Here is a 26,750-nt window from a genome sequence, read left to right as displayed (position 1 = left end):
CAGCTGTCCTCACTCAAAACACAGGTCATAATGAGTGGAAACATTAGCATGTGGAAGGTTGAGCTACACAAGCCATGGCTTCCTACAGATTTACACCTGTGCCCAACACAGCTTCCCAGGTACATGACCTCAAGCCCAGGCTCTGCATTCTTTCACCACAACACTTACTTCCTCTCTCTCACCTTTTGCAGCTCACAAACACTGCAAGCACCCAACATCCTTCAGCCCTCCTTCCCAGCAGCTTTCAGTGAGGACAAAGAGCCCCAGCAGAGCTCACGCTGGCCAAAAGACAGTCCAGGCAAGGCCACTTCACTCTTGAACTGAACCTTTTTGTTTGTGTGTGTCTGTAGTTTAGGACAGCCATCATAATGATTTTAAAGTGATGAGCACAAAAGCTGAATTAGTTATTGCCATGTGACTTGTTAAAGATTATATCTAACCCAGGTGAAGTTTCCACAATTTGAAGGCCACCTTTCACACCAGAGCTGTGCTTCACACAGTGCTACAAATAAAAACTGTTTCATTAACAACACAAGGATACACAAGCACTTGGCATTTGGAAGGGTAAGAAATGAGGATTTACAAACAGTCCACAAATATATAACAGTTAACCTCCTCTCACAATTCACAGAATGACCCGGGTTGGAAGGGACCTCAAGGATCATGAAGCTCCAACCCCCCTGCCTGGCAGGGCCACCAAACAATTTTCTAATCCCTTTTGCACTTTGGATATAAGTCCTTAGAAATACAGAAGACTGATTCGTTTTAAGCTCTGGAATTTACTTACCTTTTTTCAATTTTGGTTAGTGGTATGAGCAGATCATTCAATGACATTACACAGCACTACTTAGGAAGGCACAGTTCTGCTCTTTTGTACTGTATACCAACAAGAGCAAAAAGCCTCTTCCTTCTCACCTAAATATAATGGAAAAAACTACGTATGTCTAAAGACAAGATTCGCAGGCAGACCTTGCATTGGGCAACTAGCTCTGAAATACATAAAATCACAGAATAATAGAACCACCAAGGTTGGAAAAGACCTCCAAGATCATCCAGTCCAACCACCCACCTACCATCCATATTTCCCCACCAAACTATGTCCCTCAGGACAAACAGCATCTAAAAGTTCCTTGAACACCTCCAGGGTCAGTAACCCCCCCCCCCCCCCAAGCAGCCCATTCCAGCACCTGATCACTCCCTTGGAGAAGAAACTTTTCCCAATATCAAACCTGAACCTCTCCTGACACAACTTGGGGCCATTGTCTTTCATCCTATCACGAGTTAAGTGGAAGAAGAGGCCAACAACTCCCATCTTGCCACATTCACAAGCTCCTCACTGACTGTTATATGACTTATCAGCATTGGAATAGCCATTTTCTTAATTACACTTCATAGCACGTTACATTCCCCTTTGCTTTCAGTTTGTCTGCAATCTTCATTTAGTTCTAGATCTTTTCCTTCTATTTCTTTCTGTGCTGTAAAGAGCATTGACAACACTCTTGAAGAGTTCATGTTTACAGGTAGCTTGTATTTTTTTCTGAATAGGAAATCCTATACAGTCTTACTGTTGCAAACATTCTCCATAACAAAACCTTCCATTACATAACAGACTGCATATCTTTAAGATGTTCTTTTTCCTTATGACACATGTTGTCTTCTCTTTAGAAAGTAAAACTTTCCTTGCTAAGCCTCGGCAAGAGAAAGCAGGAATTTACAAAGCAAAAAGAAATGAGAAAAAAAAAAAAAACACATCTCATGCCAATCACTACTTCACTCACTTCTCAAAGTTTTCTCATTTCCTCTGTCGCCTTTTCTTATGAATACCACAACCAAAACATATTTGTTTGCTTTGATTCGCAAAACCCCACTGCTTCCAAACATGAGGAAATTTCCCTGCAACCCACTGAGGTTACGGGTACGCTTATAGCCTTTTCACGTACTGAAACTATTCAGTCTGCAGACTTTCTAGAAAGCACGGAACAATGTGCAGCTCAGATATTTCTCATGTCTGTCCTGGAGGCATGCAGCACTCTGACTGACAGACATCACAGCCATCTCTGGCTCACAGAGCACGCTTCATCACGTGTAATAAGGATGCACAGCATGCTGCTAAGTATCCCATATCTTCCCTCCAGATGGAGAAGGGGGAGAACCCTTGAAGAGTGTACAGACACAGAAGTTACGCTGTTTATCTGAAAAACATGCCTATTATATGTATAGATGCCATGGCTGCAGTTTGTCTCATAAGAGACTTGAGCTGGCTGGAGCCAGTCACTGGTTGAACCCATGTAAAACCTGTCACTCTTCTACCTTCTTGGAGGAGCAGGCTGTTGCTGCAGCACATAACATTATGACTTCACTTCAGACCAGGAGGCTTTTGCTGTTTTAATCCTTCCTAGAGAACCTTCTTCCCAGTCTTTCAGTGCCATATCATTCACTGCACTTGATGAATTTTCTCCTTGTTAACAGAACAGGAACCTATCATCCTTCACGGACTATGGAAGAACTCCAAACAGACAAGATTCCCAAGCTAAAAGGAGACTACATAACCCTCTTCTTTTCCAGTTGTCTTCTCTTTCTTTTTTCTGCTACCAAGAGGTACTTCAGCAGATCAACAGTACAAGCAATAAACCTGGTTAGAAGTCTCTGATAATAAAAACACATTTTGTCTCCTGATTTTTTTTTCTCTTAAATTTGGAAGGAGTTTTCACATTTCAGCATAGCTCAGACCAAGATAAATACACTTCTGGAAAAAAAAAAAGGCACGTTTCCCACAGCAAAGCTCTTTTTGCTGCCACTTAATAGCAACAAACGTGAAGTCTTCATTGGCAGTTTTGACTTCTCCTCTGGCATGATTCATTTATCCTTAGGATAGACCTGAGCAAGTGATTCTCCCAGCGCAAGACAGACTAATCAAATCATTTCAAGTCAGTCAGGCATTTGCTTTATGCCAGCCAGCCCCAGTGGTAAAATCTCTCATAATAGCAGATCTCCTAACATTCAGGAAAAAAATATTCATGGACTAAACACGAGCATAATCACAGCCAGGAGGCAAAGCTCCCACAGCCAGAAAGACATAAATGTTATCCCTGTCTCCTCGTTCATAATCTTTCACACTGCATTGGAAAGTAGCTCGGAGGGTGAAAAGGCGCATTTCAGCTCATACGTTTGACAGAGACCAGAAAACTTACTCTAGGTGCAAGGCAGCGTTGCTGTGTTGCATCCCAGTGACTGGCACAGAAAGGGCAAATTCTTGCTGTGTGCTAATAGTCCTACACTATCCCATGGTAACCAGGACTTTGTGAAAAACTCGAGAAGGCTTGAGACTCCCCAATCATGTATGATATCCTTCTTTTCAGAGTAGGTGGCCAAACACAGAATAGCAAAATTCTCCCTTCCCATTTCCTTGACCTCCAATGAAGAACGGAGATAGGAATCACATCACTTACTCCAAAAGCTGCAGTTCTTTATCTTCAGTCACTGCGTGAGCACACGGCACCAGCTCTACCTTCATCATCAAGATAATTGGTGTGCATGAACTTCAGCCCAGGTTCCAAGGACAGGCTGCAGCACCTGCTGGGCTGCCAGGTATCTGAGCAAAAACCAGCTCTCACCTCAGGAGTGCATGGGGAAAAATGAGGAAAACATCAAGCAGTGATACCAATAACTACAACGGTTGTTCTCTTCCTTCTCTACAAGCTACAGCAGCTCCCCTGGAATTGCTGCACAGCTCTCCTCCTCACCTCATGTCCCTTCTCCCTGCTATTCTCTTGCCTACTTTCATTTGAAAGCCATAGAATCATTGACCTTGAAAAGGACTTCTAAGACCATCTGGTCCATCTAAATCGAAAATATTTCTTCTCAGCTACAGGTCGTTTTGAAGATGACTGCTTTGATTTCATACACATGCAACCTCCTTCACACCATACCATGGGCTCTCAACAGCACTGAAGAGTACAATGACAACACCTCCACTGCGGCCATTTCACACATTCTCATGCTCAACACAAGAGTGCAGTCACAAGCTCTGGTTCACACATCCCATAATACAAGGCCGCTATTTATCAATAAATGCCTGAAGGTGCAGAGCAAAGCCCAAGCAAATAAAATCTGCTTGGATTATCTGCTGGTGTTTCACACCACTAGCAGCAACAGCCAGGGAAAAGTGAAACAAGGATGCTGCAGAGAGAGACCGCAAAACAAAAGGAAGGTGCTGTTACAGGTACTCAATGTGTAGTGAAGAGGGAGAAGGCAAGAGAATCAGAGGCCCAACTTACTTAGACAAACACATCAATGAACTCTAATTCAAGGAATTAAAGAGCAACTTAAAAACACACAGAGAAATGCTATGTTTTGCTCAGTAAATAACTAACTATTGGAACCCGTGGCTGCAGGATAGCTACTGGAAAATAACTTGCAGTGATTAAAAAAGGATTAAATGGATTTTATAAACAACAGTATCTGTTGTTAAACATGCTAAAATAAAATTACAAGAGTTAATAACCCATTTGCCTCAGGGCATAAATTAATCCTCATCTAAGGGTAGCAGAGATCTGCCTGCATGTCAGCTCCGTATCTGGTGCAACAACTCCTCTCCATAGGCGAGCAATCTTTGCTCTTAATTCCTGGTATTTAAAAGCTGTCTGCCTTGCCTGAAAAAGAGAGCATGCTATTGTTCAGGCCTTCAACTGACCTCACATAATTAATTCTGGAGTTTACCAGATATATAATTCCCTCGAGGGGCAGGGGTGAAATGCATGAAAGAGAGGAAAATAGTTTAATTGCTACACGCTTCAATATTCCACTCTCGGTTTCTTTAAATACGGCTTGTCAAGGCACTCGAAACAGGGGCATGAGATAAAGTTCTCATAAAAAGCTTAAGACACGAACAAAGCACAAAATCTATCAGTATTGTTCAGTGCAACAGTTCACCAGCCAAACCAGTTTATGAGAAAATTAGATCTTTAGGACTGACAGCAAGGGACGGCTTTTAATATATTGGAACAGAAGAATTTACTCAGGCTGGTAATAATTAAATCATTATCTAAAATCGCAGCCAGTACTCAAAGATGTGATAGAGCTGAAGTACAAACCCTGTGAGACTACAATTCCACCCCTTTCGATTCCTAAGTCCAAACCCATGAACCTTACTAACGGACTGGCCAGTGTCCAAAATAATTGCTCCTGGACAAAACACGAGATGAGACACGACACGTTTGATGCTACGCTGTGGTTACGACTTTTCAGTTTCAAATGCCAGCTTGCTTTTTCCCACAGGGAAAACAGCCACGTGATGGGGATGCTCCTCCTCTGGATCAAGAAGGCTCCTGGAGAAACAAGCCTTTAGCATCAGACGTACATAACTCAATCCATGAGTGATCTTCAACACTACGCTTCCAGGCTACCATATGCCTACAACTTTATTACTACTACTATTAATATTTTTCCATGCCATTTAAATTACATCTGGCTCAGTTTCTTAGGGCTATAGGTCAACATTAGGACTGCATTTTCCAAAAAGGACTTTGCAGTGGTTCACTTCAATACTCTGGCAAGCCAGATTGGGTATGTCCTGTACCTTCCAAATCCTAGCAGAATGAAGAGGCTGCAGGGTTTGACAGTGCCTATCCAACAGAGCAGTATCAGTGCTGGAACCCCAAGCTGAAGCAAGGGATATAAAATGCCAGCAAGGAAAAAATGAAAGCTCTGAAACTTAAATTAGTGTCAGAGTGAATACAAACACACTGTTTCAGACCACTGTATGCATGTATTCTCTCTTCTACTCTACTGCTGAAACAGCAAACCATACATGGCAGATGGCATGATTCATCTTAAAATTACTCTAGCAGCATTCCCTCTATTAGCCTCTAAGGAGTAAACTAGGACAAAAACACCCTGCATGTTAACTTCAACCAGGCAGTTGTCATGAGAAGCTCTCAGGTCAGTCTACTTGCTTATTCTGCAGAATTTTTCTTTCAATCAGCAGTTCACATTATGCACAGAGATGCCATTTATTTGTTGCGCCTACCAGGAGTTAATACAGACGGAAGCAAGAAGGGAAGCAACTGGGCTGGATGTGGAAGTATTTTCCTACGGCAAAGAAGATCAGTAAAGATGTCCAACAAAACTCAGGCCACACATCACACTAATAACAGTGTGTATGGCAGGACAGGATACTTCCATTTTTAGACTCTGTACAGCTTAGCTGGGAGAAGAATTTCCCACCAACCCAGGGGCTGAACGTGAATCTGCTCAGCTGAAGACATGCAATAAAGCTTTGTGGTACCACGCTGCCTTTGCCAGGGATGGGACACACACATCACATTTGGTGTCAAGAAAGCCTTACCAACCAGCCTTCCAAAAAGAAATGCAGTTACAGCACTCTGTCATCAGTCCCCCACTTCACACAAAGGGCTGGAGCCAGCCATGCAAGGCATTTTCTTCCAGAAAAAATACTAAAACATATGAAATAACAAATCTAGATCCCAGCTGCAAAGAAGGCTGAGAGCTCACCCACAGACCTGTTGGATTCAATGACTTCAACTGAAACTCCATCCCTCACTTAAAAGAAAAAAAATCTAAACACACTTAAAAGATGCTCTAGACTGTGCTGACAGTACAAGAATTCACTACAGTGCAAGACACGTCCCTATACTGACTGCAACATTAATTGCCTGAACTCTGGGCCCTAAGCTAAAAAATCTCCTTCCAAAATAAACAGTCCACAAGAACTAATTTACTTTTTGTTTTATCAGCAATAAGCCTTGGTCAACAGAAGCAGAATATTTTGTGTGCTTTAATGCCCATGTTAACCAAGGAGGGGGTGAAATCAGTAACACAGTTGCCCTCATCTTTGGGGAGAAAGCATTGAAACTGTCCTTAATGCCACCTCTTCAAAGAGGTGTTTTCTACATGTATATACCCTACCACGTCAGCCTAGTTGCATAACCAGGTTGTGCAATAATTGCAGATTCATTTACATCTTCATTTTTGTTCCAGTGCTCCAAAATGGGGAAACGACGAAGACCATTGAATGACAGGATGAACTCCGCATTATTCCTCTCCTACACTGTGGGTCAGCCCCTTGAGGATGCTCTGCAGTGAGCCTGGACACAGTGAGAGTGAAACGTGACTGCTCACCTGGAGCAGATGTCTGGAGCAAGGCTTTAGTTAGCAACCTCAAAGCAAAGGATGACTTCATAGCATCAGGAGATGACTGGTGCCGGCTCAGACTGCAAGCAGAGGAGATTATGCTTTCTCCTTTTAATACTTATTGCTATGTAATTGCCATAGAACTGTAAAGAAGAAGTAGGCAAGAGTGCAGTATCAGGTTTTCATAGACTAAACGAACTGGATTATTCAAGAGCGACTCAAGTTTCCTAACAAGCATGGAACAACCTGCATTAAGACAGCATCTACTTATTTCCCGAAAAATCAATTGCAACAGGCTGCATTTTAAAACACTGCTTGAACCTCTTGTCCTCACTTTTATTTCAAGGGCGTATGAACTGGATTTACTGCATCTGTGAATAGGGGTACAACACACGAGCAACAGCAGAGCTTAGCCCTGCATTACTATTCTGCTTGCTAGAATATGCACTTGTTTCACCTGAGGAAAGATCCAGTTAAAGTGACAGCATAGTCACCAAGGAAGAAGAGAAAACAAGATGGGAAAAAAACTTACTCACATCCAGTTTGAAATGAAAGAGAGCTCAGCCTTCTCTGGCACTCTCCGAGTTTTTCAAGTGTTATGCCACATGCATTTAAATGCAGAAGTGCCTTTCACCTCAGTGCTGCCCCAAGGAGAGCAGGGCATATCGTAACTATGGAAAGAAGGAAGTTGCTCTGATTTGAGCACGGCACGATGTTCCAGGTTTTCACATCTGAATGCATATGTGCGTATGTATATGTACATGCTATTGTGTGTGTGTGTGTTATGTGAGGGTTTTGGTGTTACTTCTTTCTCTATAAGCTCCTAGATATTAATCAAGACCTAAATTTATCTTGCCACTATCTGCAAATGGCTGAGCTGGATCTGGCTCCTGCATCTTAACCTTCATTAACATCATCACAAAGCTGATTATTATTATAAAATAATAATAAAGAATAAAAACAGAATAGACTCATAGAATGGTTTGGGATGGAAGAGTCCTAAAAGGTCATCCAGTTCCAGTCCCTCTGGGACAACCTGCCACTAGACTGAGCTGCCCAGGGCCCCATCCAACCTGGCCTTGAACACCTCCAGAGATGGGGCACCCACAGCTTCTCTGTGCTGTCTGTGCCAGTTCTTCACCCTCATGGTGAAGAATTTCTTCCTTCTAATGTCTACTCTAAATCTACCTTCTTATAGTTTAAAGCAGTAATGACACTTGCATGGATTATTCCATTCAGCACAGCTACTCTTCTCATCCTGAAGCTCAAGAGCTGAAGCATCTTCCTGAAAAACAGACGCAGCTTCCAGACAACCTCCCAAGAGGCCAAGGGATGAAAACCTTACCTGTTTGAAATGTTTTAACCTTTTAACCAGGCACACAGCCAGCACCAGGGCAGCAGCCAGGCCTTAGACCTCCCCAAGGATACCCCATCTTGAGCCCCCACACCTCCTCACGCCATCTGACAAGAGCTATCCCTCTTCCTTTGGCCCACCACCAGGATGCCTGCGGAGCTGGGTTTTCTGGGAAGAAAGGGTTGTGGGGGCTGCAAACAATTTTGTTTAATTTGAAAGTTCGCATTTAATCAGAGTATTTTTGGAAAGAGAAATCAACACATTAACGACAAATGGGAGCACGCAGCAGATAATCCTTTCACATCCTGACAGCAGAGAAGTGCGGAGGCCTGCTATGAAGCATCTCTGAATAACAACGTCTTCATTTTATGAATACCTAATTAAGAGTTTCTACATATTGCAAAGCCCCACTATAAGATATAATTTAGTTGGCAAACACTAAAGATCTCTCACTCTGTAAGTAGATTTTTGGCAATCAAAATTGAAATCTGGATATATGTACAGCTCAGGTAGCTGGTTTTTGTTTTCTTTTTATTCCAACAATTACATTCCAATTAGTAGATTAAGTAGAATCAGTTTTAAGCAAATATAGGCAAATCAGCACCCCCCAGCACCTCAAGATCATATTTTTGGATTGCTGATATCCTTAACCCCATTAGCTGCTTCAGATACATTCAAACACACATTAAAGGACAGCAGCCAAAGTGAAACGAGTTGTCTGCATCTAAAAACACTACAGATGCCAAAAGACAGCACCAACTTGGACCCAAAATTCACGCATGCCAAAAAACCATTTGCAACCGTGCTAATTCACAGTCTGGGAACTGAAAGGCAGCACAGTATAACACACAACGGGCAACAAATCCATTCCTTTAATTTCAGTCGCCAAATTTAATTAATTTCCAGCCAGGCAAACATTAAGCATTTCTGCTGACCTTGCAGGATGTAAGCTCCTTTGCACAATGAATGTGGTCTAACAAGTCACCGCATTTATAGCGAGTTGCTTCAGCCTTATCTAACTGTGTAGTTTGAAAAGTCAGTGATGGGTAATTGAAACTCCACCCACGTCACAGTTTCTGGAGCTGAGCATAAGAAAACTGAAGAAGTTGCTACTTCTTTGCAAGCAAGACTGCAAACGGTATTTGGATAATTAAAGTCCATACTCTGGACTACGCAGATAGTCCATATTTGGGAAGATTAAAAATATAAAAGCCTGCGCTTTGACTTTTTTTCCCTAGAAAATGAACGTCTGTCTGTGCTCCAATGCTCCAGAGTTCTCCTTCCTAAAGGGAAAGAAAAAGCAAAGGCTCTCCGCTGCCCATTCGCTGGAACTCCCAGCATGAAATGAGCTCTGAACAACAGATTCTCAGATGCTAAAGATGCTAATTAATAAGAGCTCTTACATCTTGCAAAGCACTGGTAGGAACCACAGAAACAGCCCTGACAGACTCACACCAGCATGCAGTTAATGTGCCAGGGACAGGCGGGCTGTTCTAACGCTGCCATAGCCATCCCCAGGCCACTGACTTGGAGCAGCAACAGGACCAAGCACATTTCCAGCTGTGCGGATTCCAAGCATTCCCAAAAATTAAGTTTCTAAGGCTAGAACAAGAGAAGACTTGTAGCTTGAGGTTGAATTAACTCTAGAATAAAAAGTGCTTGCAAGCAGAACTGTAAAATCATTGATATCACGCAGTGATGCACGATGCCGTGAGCAAGCTGAGCAAACTGAGTGCTGCCCTTCTTTTCTCCAGCAACTTTCTGCTTGATGCAGCAGCTGCTGGAGTCACAGCAGACTTTCAGTGACTGTGTTTTCAAACCCAGCCACCTCCCACCCCACGTATCACATGGGAAAGCGCTCCCAAACCTTTACCAGCTACTACAGAAATGTTTCCGAATACATTTGCCTCCTTAGATATTATTTTGTAGAGATCATTAGCCACTACAAAAATCTAGCACAAGGTCTAATGAAGTGCTTCGTTTGAGATAATCATCAATACAGTAAAGCAGTTGACTTCATTCTCGTTACTCCTCCACCTCCTACACTAGGAATGGAGACCTGCAGCTGCTACAGCAACTGAAGATGTTTGCATATTACAAACTAAAGCGCAGGAACGAAGCAGCTTTGTTTGATGAACACACGTGAATAACATTCACCAAATATATTTAGAAGCAATGTTTGAATGTGAACAGCACTTGCCCTCGGAGATGAATGCAGTTCATGCCGAAGCTCTCTGCGCAGCAGCAGACGCTGTTCTAAACACGACTCTTCCCAGCAAACTTCATCCATTTCTGACGTGCAGACTGTCATCACAAAAAGCAGTGTTTCCCCCCATTTAAAACTCACATTGGCACACCAAACTTACACACAGAATGCTACAAAATTCACCGCAATATTAGTATGCACTGCCATATGCTTAACTATAGTTAGCTGCTGTCAGGATCGGTGAATTTTAAGTTCCTTCTTCATAGGACTTAACGATAAAGTAAATTTATCCACATTTTGCATAATTCTGAAAGAGGAAAAGAAGTTACTTATGAGGTATCTTTGGTACGTCTTTTTTCACTGTTCATCACTCAAGGTTACAAAAACCGTTTCCAGGTGAAATCCCTGCTTCAAATACTAACTTTCTCCCAAAGCAGTAAAAGCTAAAGATCGACCCCCTGTAGGCCGTGGCCACAGCATTCCGTATTTCACAAATCTGTGGCTGCAAACTATATCAGCATATTTGTTCCAAAAGGAAAGAGCTCATTTTGCAAAGTATTCACCAGTCGTGTCGACAGAGCTGCATATATTTAGGCAGCGGTACGTCGTGGAGATTGGAGAGAATCTGAACAGACATCTATCTCAGGAGTACGTCATTTCTGCAGTCTTGTTAGAATAAAAATAAAATACAAAGCTAAAATATTGCCAGCACAGAATTGAAGCTGGGAGGCCAGCAAGGCCCAGGAGCAGCTGGCCGAACCAGCCTGGAACACAGGGCAGGAGCAGGTAGGCCTAAGCCCTGAACAGGGCTTATCCTTTCTGCACATCCTAAGTCTGAAAGGTAAATATAGATGGTGAGGAGAACAAAGCTTGAAAAGAACAAGCTTTTGAGGAGATTCACCATTAGTTACCAATGCACAGGCACCCTGCACCTGCAAAAATGGAGCTTCTCCCTTAGTAAGCAGCGTTGGAGCTGGTGACTCAGGCAGTGAAGGCAACATCCCAATGCTGAGGCTATTGCTAGCGTCACATGTACAAAAGCACGGCCGTGATAAGACTTATCTCAGGAGATACATAAATAGACATATGCAAATGTACATGCACGTGTGTGTTGCACATATGCATAATGCAGTGCATGATGCCAGGGGGTCTGCAAGTCTCCCAGGTAAGCATTTACCTGAGTAGCCTTACCACAAAGGGACAGTCAAACACTTGCAGGTACACAACCAGCACTGAGAGAACACAGAGCAATTCCTCCAGACAGTCTTCAGTTAAAGTGACATTTCCTCATCGAAACAGAAATGCACAATAAAAACCTCACCAAGATCTCCCTGTTCCACTTTAAACACTTGAGCTCTGCAGAATTATTCCCTGATCTAGAATCAAAAGCTTTTGATGACCATGAAGATGGTTCTTGATTTCCTAGAGCTTTCCAGCACTCGATAACACACGTGTAGCTTTCAACTCAAACATACCACACCCCAGCACTGATTTTGTACGGGGACCAATTCACTGCAAAAGAGTTGTGACCACCAAGCATGTCTATGAGGAGGTCACCCAAAGCCCCCCCACAGTCCGGATCAGTTCTCAGGCCTTCAGGCTGATGTCCATTCATCTTTCTGCAGCTGGATACCATCTAGCCTCACTCCTTCAGCAACAGCTACAAATAAATTGTGGTGATCAAGTTTCCTTAGGTCTAGAAGTCAAGAAGGTATAAATACATGTGCCACCTTAACACGTCCCATAGGGAAAAACAACCACCATGGCCACCTTGAGATGGGTATGCCAAAAATCGGTGTTTTCTGCCTTATAACCTAATAATCTCTATCCAAACAATCACCAAATAAAACCACAGTAATACCACACGTCATGACATTGTGATCTGGACCTGTTTTCAGTACCTGGCTAAGAGACTGAGACCATCTAACGAAACTTAGCTCTGATAGCTCCCCTTACAATAGATCACAATGATTCTGACACAGAGCAAGAACATTATGAAATACGCCATCACAAAGGAGTTTCACTCTTTGCAAATGGTGATTAGCCAGGAAGTTATCACAGATTTGAGTAAAAAGAAACCAGTCCATGGCTGTGATGAAGCTCCTCGAGGCCTACAAAGTGCCTTAAGTCCCACACGCAGTCTCCCACCAGCACAGATAGAAGAAAACAACGCTTTCACTTGACTGCTGCGATCAAAGTTTCACTCTTCCACGCAACTTTCACAATGATCTCTCAGCTATTTCAGAAGCAGATCTTGTTCTTGCTTCAGCCTTCTCTGAGCAGGGCTGCGTGCACTCAGACTATGCCCATGTCCTGCACTGCAGTGGGACAGGCAGGGTACAATGTGGGCACTCCAGCCATGGGTTCCCCATTTTGTTCCCTCAGTACTCAATGGGGATTTGGGTTTTTAGAGTAGTTTGTGCTAAGATAATCTGAAATGAGCCGCTTTCTTCTTAGGGCTCAGAATAATTTTACCTACTTTTTGTGCTAATAGTGATAAATTCATGTTACCGTGTTTGGCTTCTACCCTTATTAAAAATGACATTTTCGCTCAGCAGAAATTCAATGCTATTTTGAGCTCCCAGTAGATTATATCAACACCTCTGAACTTCTTCACACAGTGGAAAAATAAAAGCAATTGAGTTGTGAACATTAAGCAGGGGCCACACGCATTCACAAGCAGCACTGCTCTCCTCTTCCGGGTGACAAACACAACCGTGCCACTGGGCACAAGGTGCTCGTTCTGCTGTGTATTTCATAGGGTTTGTGTATGATTTCAAAGGTGACTTGTTTACCCTCACAAATCAGCAGGCTGCAACACGACGAAGCCTTATTTAGGAGGAGGAAACAAGATAACGCTTTCTTTCTCAGGCTGCCAAACAGCAGCACACCACTTCTTAGGTCAGACCCGCACCCCTCCTGCTGGCTCCATGCTGAGGGTGATGCTCTGCTCTGCTGGCACCTGCAGCTCCTGACCCCACCAAGCCCAGCTCTGGGCTGAGCCACACTCCCAGTGCTGCTGGGCTGCACTCCTCAGGGGCTGGGAATGGGGGCTGCCCCTAATCCCTCCCCAAAAGGTACTCAGCGAAACATAGCACCAGTGCAATCCCGCATCGTGCCAATCAGCCTGTCAAAAGGAGAGCATACACAGCAAGGCACATGCAGGACATATCTACTGTCAGCGTATCTTCTGTGCCCTGCCACAGAGTACATCACCCAGCAGCTCACTTCTGTACAGTACGGCACAGCATAGGTGTGTGGGCATAGGAAGAGGTGTGTGAGCCCTATTAGTTGTTGAAGCAACACAAGAAGAAGCACATCATCCATCGGGCAGCAAGAAGAGCTCACATTTGCTTGCTTGAATTTGGGAGCTCTTTGATTAAATTTGCTCTGTTTTAAGTCTCTTCTGCTCATGGTGCAAATGCAGTTTGCTTTATTTCCAGCCGACCAAAATACAACTGAAAAAGAACCCAGCGTCTTTGAGAATCTTCTGTGATTCTGTGAGTGCTGAGTTCCCTTGTCTCAAAGTTGTCACCCATCAATCACTCCTCTCCTAGGGACGCCTTGAGACAATTATTCTTTACCTTTTATAGCCAAACATGTCGATAGGAACTAACACATTACTTCTAAGAGCTTTAAGAGCCTTAAAACCAAAAAGGAGTTTGAGGTCCTCACCTACGATTCTTTAGTAGGGCACCTCTTACCTGCACAAAATAATGACGTCTACAAAAATCAGATGGAATAACCATTTCGAGGTGTGCAGTTAATACGTTACAATATATAAATATCGGATTTGAGCTTACAAATAAATAAATAAAGTAAATATTAAGAGATACTGGGAGGTAAAGGGAGCAAAACTCGAGAACGGGCAGAACCGGTGCGGAGCCAGGAGTAGGGCAGCCCTGTGCCATCCCTGCAGGGAAGAGGAGGAGGAAGATTTGGTGCGAGGTTCTGGCCGCTCACACGCAGCGCTGCCGCAAACCCCGTTCGTCGGCACCGCGGTGCGCACCGCACGCGTGGGTGAAGCCGGGAAGCGGAGGGGCTGAACAGAAAGACCCCAAATCAACAGGTTCTACACCGGTAGCCCCGCTGCTGGCCCGCACCGAGATCGCAGGAAGCTCAGTACCAACGTTTAAAAGGACGCACGCTCCTGCAAAGCGGGCTGAGCGCAGCCACCGGGACAAACAGAGCGCTTACTCATTAAACACACGGTACTTCTGCAACCCTTGTCCTGCCCCTGCTCTTTCCCCATCGCTGTTTGCCTCTGCCCCATCCCCGTCTCCCGACGGCTCCCCCCGGATCTCCCGGAGCCGCTCAGCGCCCGCAGCGGCGGGGGGGGCCGGGAGGAGCCGCGATCCCTCCTCCTCGCCCGGGGCCGGCGCCGTGACACGGCGTGAACTTTTGCTTTCGGCGGGGCAGGGCGAGGGGGGGGCCCTCCTCCCAGAGAGAGCCGAGCCTTGCGGGGGGAGGGCAGAACCGCGTCTTTTTTTTCTGTAGTTTTTGTCTTTTTTTTCTTTGCTTTTAGGGAGGAAAAAAAAAAAAAAAAAAGAAAATGCGAAAGGAGTCCCGTCCGGCCCTCACCTTCCAACCGGCTGAACTGTTACTGTCGCCCTTATCCTTGAAGTAGGGCACGCACCGCACCATCCACTCGTAGATCTGGGACAGGGTGAGCCGCTTCTCGGGGGAGCTCTCGATGGCCTTGGTGATGAGGTCCGCGTACGAGAGGTTGCCCCACGCGTTGCGGCGCGACGAGCTGCTCTTGCGGGGCTGCCCGGCCACGGGGCCCGGAGACAGAGCGGCCACGGCCGGAGGTACCGGCGGTACCGGCGGCGGTCCCGGCGGGTGCAGGCGGCAGCCGGCCTCGGGCGCCGGGAAGTCCCCGCAGCGGCAGGCGGCCGGCTCCGGGGGGGCGGCGGCGGCGGGGGGCAGCGCATAGTCCTCGTTCTCCTCCACCAAGCAGAGGTTGCTGATGAAGTCGGCGCTCAGCGCTCCGGAGGCGGCGACGGCGACGGCCGCTCCGGCCGCGGCCGCCCCGTCGGGCTGCCCTCCGCAGGACGGCGCGGGGCTGGAGGTGGCCGAGCTGGGAGGGTTGAACTCCGGCCGCGGCAGGGGCCAGGTGCACGAGCGGGGCCGCGGCAGCGGCTCGAAGTCGGGGTCGATGTCCACCAGCTGCGGGGCCTCGGCCATGGCTGCGGCGGCGTCGGCGGGGGGCAGCGGGACGGCGGGGGGGCAGCGGAGCGGGCTCAGCACCGCCGCCCCATGCGAGCTCCGAGCGCGGATCTGCGCGACCCCGACGGCGCGGCGCGGCCGACGACTCCACTCGCGGTTCTCGACCTCGCGGGCTCCGGCCCCGCCGCCCTGCCCGGCTCCTCGCCCTCGGCGGCGGCGGCAGCAGCGACCCGGCCGCCCGGCGCGCACCGACTGCAGAGCCCGCCCCGCCTCCAGCCTTCCTCCTCCTCCTCCTCCTCCTCCCGGCGGGGAGGGCCGGCCCGAGCCTCGCCAATGGCAGCGCCGCACCGCCCGCCCGCCTCCCGCCGCGGGGCCACTGCTGCGGGAGGGTGCCGGTGCCCCCGTGCTGTTAGTGGGCGGTTTGTGTGTGTTTGGGGTTTGGGTGTAGTGTTCTGTTTTTTAAGGGGGGGGTTTGTTGTTGTGTTTTTTTTTTTCCAGCGCGAAGCCGCCGAGTCCCGTTGGGAACGAACTCTGTCGCCGAGCGGGGCCGGGACTGTGCGGGAACGTCCCCGTATGGGAGCTGCCCCCGGCCCCGACGGCAGCGGAGCGGAGCGGCCCCCCGCGTGTGGCGGAGGCAGCCGCAAAGTTTTGCCCGTGTTTGAAACCGAGCGGATGCCGTCGGCTTTGCCGGGAGAGGCGATCGCAGGGATGAGATCCCTTACAACACAGCCGATTTTTTAACGAGATCTGCCTCATTTTCCGTAACGCTTTAAACAACCCACTGCAGCCTCAGCCTCGAAACCCTCAGCGAGCCCAGAGCCGGGCGCTGCCCGTCCCGCGGTTGTCCCGTCCCGTCGGGCCGTGGGCTGTCCCCGCTCCCCTGAGAGTGTCGGGGTTACTTAAATATAGCTCGTCGCTCCTCGAAAAACATACTCTACAATATTAAGGAGAAGAGTACAGTAGGAGACTGGATTTAGGCCCACAGATTGTACCTCTACGTGCGTGTAAGCGGGCAGGACCTGCTGGCACTGAACGTTCTCCAGCACTCTAAAGGCGACCGCTGTTGGCTGCAGCCTGTCGCACTTCGGAATCCCTTTTGCTTTAAGTCCCTTCTGCGTTTTCCAAAGCCTGCTGAGGACTCAGCCAGAAGCTCGGTACCGTTTCGCCCACAGGTCTTTTAAAAGTTCATATATTTTTATGTCTGTTTAATGGAGAAGAAAAGCGGAATAGTAGCTGCTCACACTCTCTGTGCCACGTCCCAGCCCCGGGGAGCGATGTGTGCCCGCGCTCCCCAGCGCAGCTCAGGACAGCGGGGCTGCGCGGGGTGGGATGCGAATGGGTGCATTGGAGGGAGCTAAAGCAAAAGGGGATAAACTAACCCTTTCCTTTTACTTTCCCGGTGTCTGAAATAAAAGCCAAAGAGCCAGGCCGGCACCCATCGTGCTGGAGGAAATGCATTTATTTCCAGCTTTTGCTGCTTTTAGTTTTTTCCATAACATTTCTGTTCTCACCAGACCTCTGTTGTTACACACATCTTTCCTTCCGTACGAGCTGTGCCAACCAGAACGAAGGCTGCAGAGGACTCCCCGGTCAGCACCAGCACATCCCCAGCCCAGCCCGTGTGGTTGTGCAGCTCACGGCCACATTTTGCAGGTGGGCATCTCTGGAGTTCCGTGTGCCCAAACACCACCTAGAACCCTCAGGAGATGCTGCCGCAAACAAAACGCTCCATTCAGCTGCTGGAGCAGAGTTACTCCTTCCCAATCAGCTCAGCACGCTGCTGGCTCCGTGCAAGACATGTTACCCCATCTACGAATGACAGCGTTAAGTTTATCTCATCTCCCACAATGCCTAAATGCTGATGGATGCTCCGCAATTCATTCTCTACTCCCACAGCCCTCCTCCCACACTCCACCTTTCCATTTCTCTCCTCCTACTCCTGCTCCCATTTTCTACTCCTCTACAATGCAGTTTCTCCCCTCATCGTTTGCATCCACGTGTGTTTTGCCAAATGAAAGACTTGGAGATTGTCTTTTATCATCGGTGGAAAAAAAGCAGAGCCTCTTATTCATATGCTGGGTTTGAGACAGCCAAAATAAAGGTTCCGTGCTGCATTTTTACTACTGTATGTCTAAATCACTTTCGGAGGTTTTTGATCACATTCAGCAGGGGATTACATTACATTACAAGTTGCAGGCAACCCCATTCTGTGCAGGGCTCCTTTGGCTGTGTGTGTGCACGGTGAGTGAGCACACGTGTAACACAGCAGTAAGCCGTGATGAAGGATCAGTTTTGTGCCAGGTGTGACAGGAGCTGTTGTGCTGGGAGGAAGGTGACTGCGGAGGAAGGCTGGGGGAGCTCAGCATCCCCGTTTTCTTCCCTCCTCTCTCAGCGGGGTCTGACTTTAAAGCACATTTGTCAGCATGTTTAGCCACCAACTCCCCTGCCATGCCATCCCCAGGATCTTCAGTGCTCCATCAGTGTCTGGTAGCCCAGTGCCAGTCAGAAACAACAAGCAGGAGCATACTGATCTCTATGGGCAATGTGTGGGACAAGACAGCTCTGCCCTATATGGCACAGAAGGGCTGCAGCACTCCTCAACTCAACAACAGAGGTGCCTCAGAAGCTTTTATTCATCACTGGTAAAAATGCATAGCTAACAGTGGTGACTATGTTGAAAAAAAAAAAAAAAAAAACCAAAAAAAAAACCAAAAAAACACAAAAAAAAACAGTTTTGTAGATGAGAATTTGCTCTATTAAACTGTGTTATTGTGCTCTTTGTATCTGTTGTGGTTTCCATGGAAATAAATAAGAGGCATTACTTTCAGAACAACCTACAGAGCTTCCAGAGTACCTGCTGGCTGGGGCTTGAAGCTACCTGGTCTCTGCTCACCTCTTGCAGCTGGAAGAGCTGTTCAGCAGGAGCTGCCCATGGCCACCCTCCACCCTCCTGCCCCATCATCCCGTTGTGGTACCACTCTTGGTGGCAGGTTCATAGCCCCATTTTCTGTAAAGATGTAAACAACTACCATTTGAGAGCAAAATTTCATGAAAACAATAGAATCATAGAATCATTAAGGTTGGAAAAGACCTCTAAGATCATCTTGTCCAACCACCAGCCCATCCCTACCATGCCCCTCACCACATACCCACATCCACATGGTTCTTGAACACCTCCAGGGATGGTGACTCCACCACCTCCCTGGGCAGCCTGTGCCACTGCCTCACTGCTCCTTCTGAGAAGAAATATTTCCTAACATCCAGTGTGAACCACCCTTGGCACAAACTGAGGCCATTACCTCTCATCCTATCACTAGTTACCTATACTTCTGAACTGTGCTATTTGAAAGAATTGGAATTTTATATATACATATACTTGGATGTTTTTCCTGATGAGATATTATAATATGCCGTTACTGGCTGGTGTGTTTAATGTGGCTCAGATTCGCACCAGGCATGGTTAATAGGAGTTGGACAAAATCATATTCCCAGAGAGACATACATAGAATTATAGAACCACAGAATGCTTTGGGTTGGAAGGGACCTCAAGGACCATCAAGCTCCAACCCCCTCACCACAGGCAGGGCCACCAACCTCCCCATTTAGTACTAAACCAGGTTGCCCATCCAACCTGGCCTTGAACACCTCCAGGGATGGGGCATCCGCAGCCTCTCTGGGCAACCTGTGCCAGCACCTCACCACTCTCATAGTAAAGATCTTCCCCTGATATCCAACTTAAATCTTTCATTCTTCAACTTAAAACCATTTTCCCTTGTCCTGCTGTTATCTACCTTTTAAAGAGCTGACTCCCCTCGTGTTTGTAGTTTCCCTTTGGATAGTGGAAGGCTGTAACAAGCCTTCTTTTCTCCAGGCTGAACAAGCCCAGCTCCCTCAACCTATCTTTATAGGGGAGATGCTCCAGCCCTTTGATCTTTGTGGTCCTCCTGACCCTCTCCAACAGGGTCTCTGTCTTTCTTGTACTGGAGACCCCACCTTTGACTCAGTACTCCAGATGGGGACTCACAAAGGCATAGTAGAGAGGGATAATCATTGGGACCCACAAGCTGCCACCACACTCCCCAAGCAGAAGAGGAAGGTGAGCCAAAGGAAATCCACAGCACAGCCCCTTATCTTAAGTAATCTGCCCAGGCTGAGCCCCAGCATTTCACCATGCCCCAGCTCACACCCACATGCACACACACCGAGGTGAAAGACTGAAGTGCAGTGTGCCCAAGAAGTGATCCTCACTGGGATCAATACAATAAATACCAAAGGTAGCTCCTGAGCAGCTCTATCTGCTCCCACTGTGTCATGTGCAAGCACCGAGCGTGATGTAAAAACAGAAGGCAAGAGTTTATCGGGTTTCAGATTCAGCTGAATCACCCGACCCACCCCTATGCAAAGGCCAATGTGCCTGGAAGTAAACACAGTTCGAGCAGCACGTATGTTTTCCAGGGTGTTGGGTTTCTGTTTTGTCGTAAATACGATCCATTACAATATTCTCCCACATCCTCCAGTCAGCGGCTCAGCGCTTTCAGGTGCCTTTTCTCGGTGCTTGTTTTCCTTTCTGTATCGCTTGAGGAAAAACTGACTGGCTCCGTCTGATAGCTTTTGTATATTAAATAATTTGGATTGTGTTTGAGCAACAAACTAAAAACAGGATGTTTGACAGTTACGGTGTAATTCAGTGGTTTCTCTTGAACTTGAGTGAGGGAAAATTCATGGCGCAGCACAACGCAGTGCCTGACAACCAGAATCATAGAACTGCTTCATCTCCTTCCCTTTTATTTCCCCCAGAACAGTGATAGCTACCTGTCATCACCGAGCAGAACCATGAACACCCAAAATGGGCACAGAGGAGGTGGCACAAGAAAGGCTCACTTTCAAAAACAAACATATTTTTCTGTTGTTTGAATTCGTGCTCGAAAAGCGTATTTATATCTGCATAAAAATGCATTTGCATACAAATGAGCGCATTATGCATACGCTACACATATGCATGGTATCGTTATATACATTCTACTCTAGATTTATATAGATGGAGACGTGGTTAGGCAATAATAGTAAGGCGGTGTTTTGACATATATGTATATATTCCTACACTGCTGGTAAGTAAGGCATTAAAGAAGGCGGTGTTGGGACAGGATGCTCAGTAGGTAAGGAACATCCCACACATGGATATGCTTATGGTAGGGCCATATCAGAAATGCAGCGAGGCCAAGGGTCTGCACCAGAAGGAAGACAACTCAGCTGTACTTTCCTGCTGGCAAACCTGGTAGCTTTGTGCTTCTGTTTACCTCTCTGTAAAATGGGTATAAATAATGGCTGTCTGCTGGGACTGTGTTCATTAACAGGTTCGAGCACTTTGAGATCTGGTGCTGAACATGCAAACCTTGCTCAGCCTTGCTCTGTGAAGAAGCTGGTTTCAAACCAGCTAGGTGCCAGCCTAGGATGTTCCTAAGCACAGAAGCATGCTTTGTAGAAGCACGGAAGCAGGTAAGAAGAGCCACCAGCAGCTTCAATTTTGCATTTGCCAGACCCTGAAGACTGAACCTCCTCTAGGATCAGATGGAAGTAACTGCATTTCCATAGCATCTGAGCTTACCCACCGTGCTCTCACAAAAGCCAACGATCAGCCTCTCTCCTTCTGAGAGAAGAAGGAGATACAAGAAGGAAGGCAGGGACTCCGGGCAAGGTGAGGGGTTTGGCAGACAGCTGCTTTTCCATGGCCCACAGAATGAAATGCCAAGGCCCCATAGCACCCATTGCTAGTACTTTACCTAGGAGCACTCGGGAGAGACGATGACTACCAAGGGCTTAGATACACATTCAAACATGGACTTTGGAGTCAAAAGAAAAACAAATTATACATAATTCCTTAACGTACGTGGGTTTGTTAACAACTTGAGCCTTGTACAGTTTGGTTGCAAAATGGCAACATACATCTGAAATCTGGTGCAGAAAAGCAGGACAGATTGTTGTTTTTCTACATCTGCCAAATGCTTTTTCCTTTCAGTCGATATCTTCCTATATATTTTTTTTCCAGTGAAACCTTTCTCACAACTCTGTGTTTCTCTCTTGTTTACACTCATAATCTGACTCTTCGTAAAACTTCCACTATATGATGAAAATCCACTCTGAAAACTAGCAAGAAACACACTTTTCTCACAAAACCCAGCAGCAGTCTTCTTCCTGTGCATGAAACTTACTGCAAATTAAGATAGCAGACTCCTGTAACAGAAGACAAGAAAGGCAACTCTGGGTGCTGGAAATGCTGTGTGAAGCCAGTAGGAGCTGCCGTCACCACTGCTCCTGAACAAGTCTTTTCAGCCCCTCGTGATATCAGGAGGCACTATTCAGACAGATAACAGCAATCTACATATCTCTGGATTCTCCTTAACCTCCATAAATAGGCACTTTCTTTGCTGCTCCATCATGTGAATCTAATGAGTTTGGGTTTCTTCATATTCAGACTAAATCAGGAGTGCAAAAACAGACAACAGTCTGACCTTACATAGACCCTTCCTCTTCAATGTCCCCATAAGCAGTGGAGCACCCATGGTATGAAGCCTCCTTGAGACCTGAAACACAGCACAGCACAGCACAGCAGCAGGCAACTCTCTCAGTATATGTTCCCCATACCAGGCATGTTTTCGTGCCTCAGCCCACCAAAAAGCAAGGAAGGGGCTCATCCTCTCCAGAGGCAGCAGCCCCAGGCTGAGAGATGACTGAGTTCGTCTGGGTTTATCTCCTTGGAGACTGAACGATGGGCAATATACCTCTTTATACTTCTTATCATAGAATCATTCAGGTTGGGTTAAGACCACTGAGATAATTTATTCCAGTCATCAGTCCACCACTCACATCTATTAAACCATGTTCCTCAAATGTCGCCCATGTTATCTTACACTGTTGGCTCCTACTTCAATCAGATCCCTCCAATGCACTGATTTTAACCAGGGCTGATCACTTGGAAGCTGAAGAAAGAGCGAAGGTGATGTTCGGTCATCCTATGGAGGTCTCTGTGAAGGATGGAAAGGTGGCTGTGGGGATAACTGCTGAAATAAGAAAAGGAGAAGGACAAAGAAGACCAAAAATACACCATCCCATACCTCAAAAAATGACTGAGGTCTGCAAGAAGAGATCATGCAACTTACCAGGAGCACACTGAATTTTGTAGCAGCTGACCGATCATCACAGATTGTAGTTTCCAGTGACTGCCAACTGAAACACTTCTTATTTTTGTTCATTCATTCTTCTGACGGATCTTCAGGAATGTACCTCCATCCTATTCCAGTTTGGCGGCACCAAGGGATTTGCATTAGAATCTATCCTCTCGAACCTTGTTTCTCCAGGTACAGGAAAGTACTCTGCAGCCTGACACAGCCTAGAGGAAGGAAGGTCCCAAAAGTCTCTTCAGGATGAGCTGCCCACATCACCTCATCCTCACTTTGGCTTTCAGCATGAGCTGGCTGCAGGTAAGAAAGGAGACTCAGCAGTCACTGGTGCTGTTAAAGCAGTGGCCAGAGCAGCTCAGCAGCCAGATGGGTGGCTTGCAAAACATTGGCTGTGGAGCACTGGCACACTGATTTCACAACCCTTAATCCCAAACCCCGATGTTGCAGCATGGGTAGCAGTGACTCCTTCATGATCAAATAGAATTTTCCTACAGTGGTCAGAGAAAAACATCTATCTGGCAAACTTCTCTGAAGTCGTGCAAACGGGTCTTCAAAAACATCTACGTCAATGGATTCTGTCTTTGATATTTTAAGTGAATTCATGTGCCAATGTCAGATGAAATCAGCACATCTCTTCCTCAGTGGGGTTACTGTCTTGCTGCCAGATTGCGTCTTGTGCAGCAGCCTCGGAGCCAGCCAACAAGGTCTGCAGCTGAGCAAGGAAGTGGTAAGTGCCATGGGGGCAAATGCAAGGTCAAGGACGTGCCAAAGGTAAATGTTAAGCAGAGAAGTGACAAGCATCCAGAAGGGGTTTTTCACAAGCATGCTGGCACGCTGTCTCACACAGCTTGTGACGCTCCTGTAGATTTCAAGCAATGGCAGTCTGTGACAAATATTTTGAGAGTGCTTCACAGGAATCGAAGCTGCGAGATGTTGAATCCTCAGTTGGCAGAGCCAAGCACCAAAAGTAGTGAGTGAACTTCTTCCTCTGCAGACTGCATCACAGAACGACAGCTTCCTCATTTGCAGAAGCTTTTACACATCTTGTCACAGGCGACCCTGCTATGAAAAAGTACATGGAAAACTTGCAGGACTTGAGTGTCGTCTCTCTGAATCAATCCGGGGGCAGGGAAGATAGAAGGCAGACTCACTGAAGGGACAGAAATGACCAAAGAAAGCTGCAGAATGCTCACATTGGGTATCGTCTCCTAGCAGGCGCCACGAGCAGCCTGGCAGCTGCAGCGCTCAGCACGGTAGCGGCACCGTATTGCTGCCTCGTAGATGATTCACGAAGGCTTGGTGAGGGAAACAGGCGATTCACAACAGGAACTTCTTCTAATGCAGCAAGTTTAGTTAGAAACCAAAAGAGCAATCCAGGCCATTGGAAACAATTCAGGAGTACAATTTCCCTTCTGAGAAGACAACTGCTTTTCTTAGCCCTATCACTGTAGGCACAGCAAGAACATGGGAGAAAAACCCTATTTCTCAACATAACACATGTGGTTCACACAGAATCTTTGCTCACATTCACTGAGGGAAAATTGAGTTAATTAACTCTCCATGGCAGTAAAATGGGCCTTTGCTGCCTTCTAACAACATCTCCTGGCAGAGAGGAAAGTACTTGCAATCTTCATGGTCATGAAGTGGTATAGTGGCTTTCAAGTCATTTTTGTGCTGGTTGAGTCTTCAGGGGAGATGGGCACTGAGGACCCTGCAAGCTGCTCCATTCAGCTGTTCAGTGTTAGCAAGGTTCACCAGCTGTGATCTGAAACTTAGTGTTTAGGTTTCTACCAATCACCTTCAACTCCATTTGTACTTAAGGAAGAAAAGCCAGTGGAGAAAATTAACTTATCCAAATCCAGGTGACCCAAGGGATACCCTGATGGTGCCTCTCTCTGTTTTGATTTTAAGGGAACACAAAGAAAAGCTGGCTCTGACCTGGACATGAATTGCCTTCAAACCTCCACTGCTGGGTGCAAAAATAACCAAAATATTACGTGACTAGAAATATGTGCAACTGCTTTAATAGCCAATGATTGTCCTCCAAGGGTAATTCCAGTTCTCTCCGCCTTTGTAAAATCAGACAGAGTAGCATGCCAAGGAGTGTGCTGGTAAGACTTGGCTCTGGTTCAGACTTGACAGCCATGCAACCATCAGGTCAGTGACCAAGAAAGCTCTTCCTCAAAGCATTATTAATAAAAATTAACTGCCTTCACAGTTATCAGTCAACTGGCATTTCCTTGAAGGCCTGCTGAATGCTGAATCTGGTCTAAGTCAAATATCAATCGATAGTTTTGAGGCAACTGCTGTGCTTGAAGGTAACATGTTGGGTAGTGCCATTGCCTCTGTTCCAGATGGAAAGCCTTCACGTATTGCTAAGTTTCAGATGATTTGCTGACACCCAGTAGGCAAGGAAGACAGAGAGGGCATTTGCTTTGTACGGAGGTGAATCACGTGATTCAAGAGAAGAGATGGCCCTTTCAGTAACTAAAGGGGGCCTACAAGAATGCTGTGGAGAGACTCTTTAATAGGGAATGCACTGATAGGACAAGTCTTTAAACTAAAAGAGGATAGATTCGGACATTGGGAAGAAATTCTTCACCATGAGGGTAATGGGAAGAAATTCTTCACCATGAGGGTAATGAAGCGCTAGCACAGGCTGCCCAGAGAAGCTATGGGTGCCTCATTCCCACAGGAATTAAAGGCCAGAATAGATGGGGCCATGAGCAACCAGGTACAGTGGGAAGTGTCTCAGCCAATTGTAGGGGACTTGGAACTGGATGGTCTTTAAGGCCCCTTCCAACCCAAGCCATTCTACAGTTCTGTGAAATCAAAACCAGGCCAAATACAACACCATTCCTTAACCAAGTAGATCTTTAGCTTCAACTACAAATTATCTTCTTTTCTGTAAAATAAATTCACAGCTAAACTTAAAATTGTACGTTTGGTAGTACTATGTAATAGTAGCATAGATGGTATTAATAAAAGACACTATTACTTAAAAGCACCTGTGCATGTTGTTGTGGCAAAAGCTATGCTAATTAGAAACCTGTGAATATTGTTCAACCTCTGCTATTAAATCTACTTCAAAATACCTACCACTGTAACAGCCTTAATAGTGACTTAAAAACAGAAGCACGAACCTTGATTCGTCTGGTGTTCCTGGAAAGAGTGAGAAGATTGTAGTAATTTAGTCATCAGTAATAAATTATTATTCGTTCAACCCCTGCTACTAAATTTACTTTGAAATGCCGTGTCGGTGTGGTAAGCCTAACAGCAACCTAAAAATAAAGGAGCTGACCTGAAAGTGGATTGGTGTCAGTGGAAAGGGAGAGAAGACAGATTGACTTTAAAGTGTGATCTTCCTACATAGGTTATAGTTTGAGCCACTAGTGGCCTTAGGAGACTGGACTGCTCTTGCCTGGAAGAGCTAAGGATGCAGCCAATTGGTGCCACCACCTATACAGAGTAAAGCAGGTTTCTCTCCCTTTCAGATTGCTCCTTTAACCTGTTGTTATAACGATGATTAAGCTCTGTCACAGGGTTCCCCATAGCTACCAGTTGAGAAGGGTGATTTCTTCCAGATACAGGGGGAAAAAAGGCCATGAAGCCAGTGGTGAGGAGTGAGGGTAACAGGCTGAGAGGGAATGTCACCCAGCAGCAAACAGAGCCAAACTATCCCAGGGAGGTA

The 26,750-nt window shown here is 46.3% G+C and overlaps 1 protein-coding gene across 1 annotated transcript in view; it reads right to left on the bottom strand.

Annotated features, from left to right (window-relative positions):
- Window positions 1-16,115, bottom strand: part of FOXO1 (forkhead box O1) — a 58,209-nt gene extending 42,094 nt beyond the window's left edge. The window contains exon 1 of the mRNA XM_015851898.1: window positions 15,294-16,115. Within this exon, the coding sequence (XP_015707384.1) occupies window positions 15,294-15,899 (606 nt within the window). The 5' untranslated portion in view covers window positions 15,900-16,115. The remainder of the gene's footprint in view (window positions 1-15,293) is intronic.
- Window positions 16,116-26,750: the final 10,635 nt, after the last annotated feature.

This window comes from Coturnix japonica, chromosome 1 (genome assembly GCF_001577835.2).
Source record: "Coturnix japonica isolate 7356 chromosome 1, Coturnix japonica 2.1, whole genome shotgun sequence".
Lineage (NCBI taxonomy): Eukaryota > Metazoa > Chordata > Aves > Galliformes > Phasianidae > Coturnix > Coturnix japonica.
The sequence above is the reverse complement of the archived record's forward strand: the minus strand, read 5'-3'. Positions and strand labels throughout refer to the sequence as shown.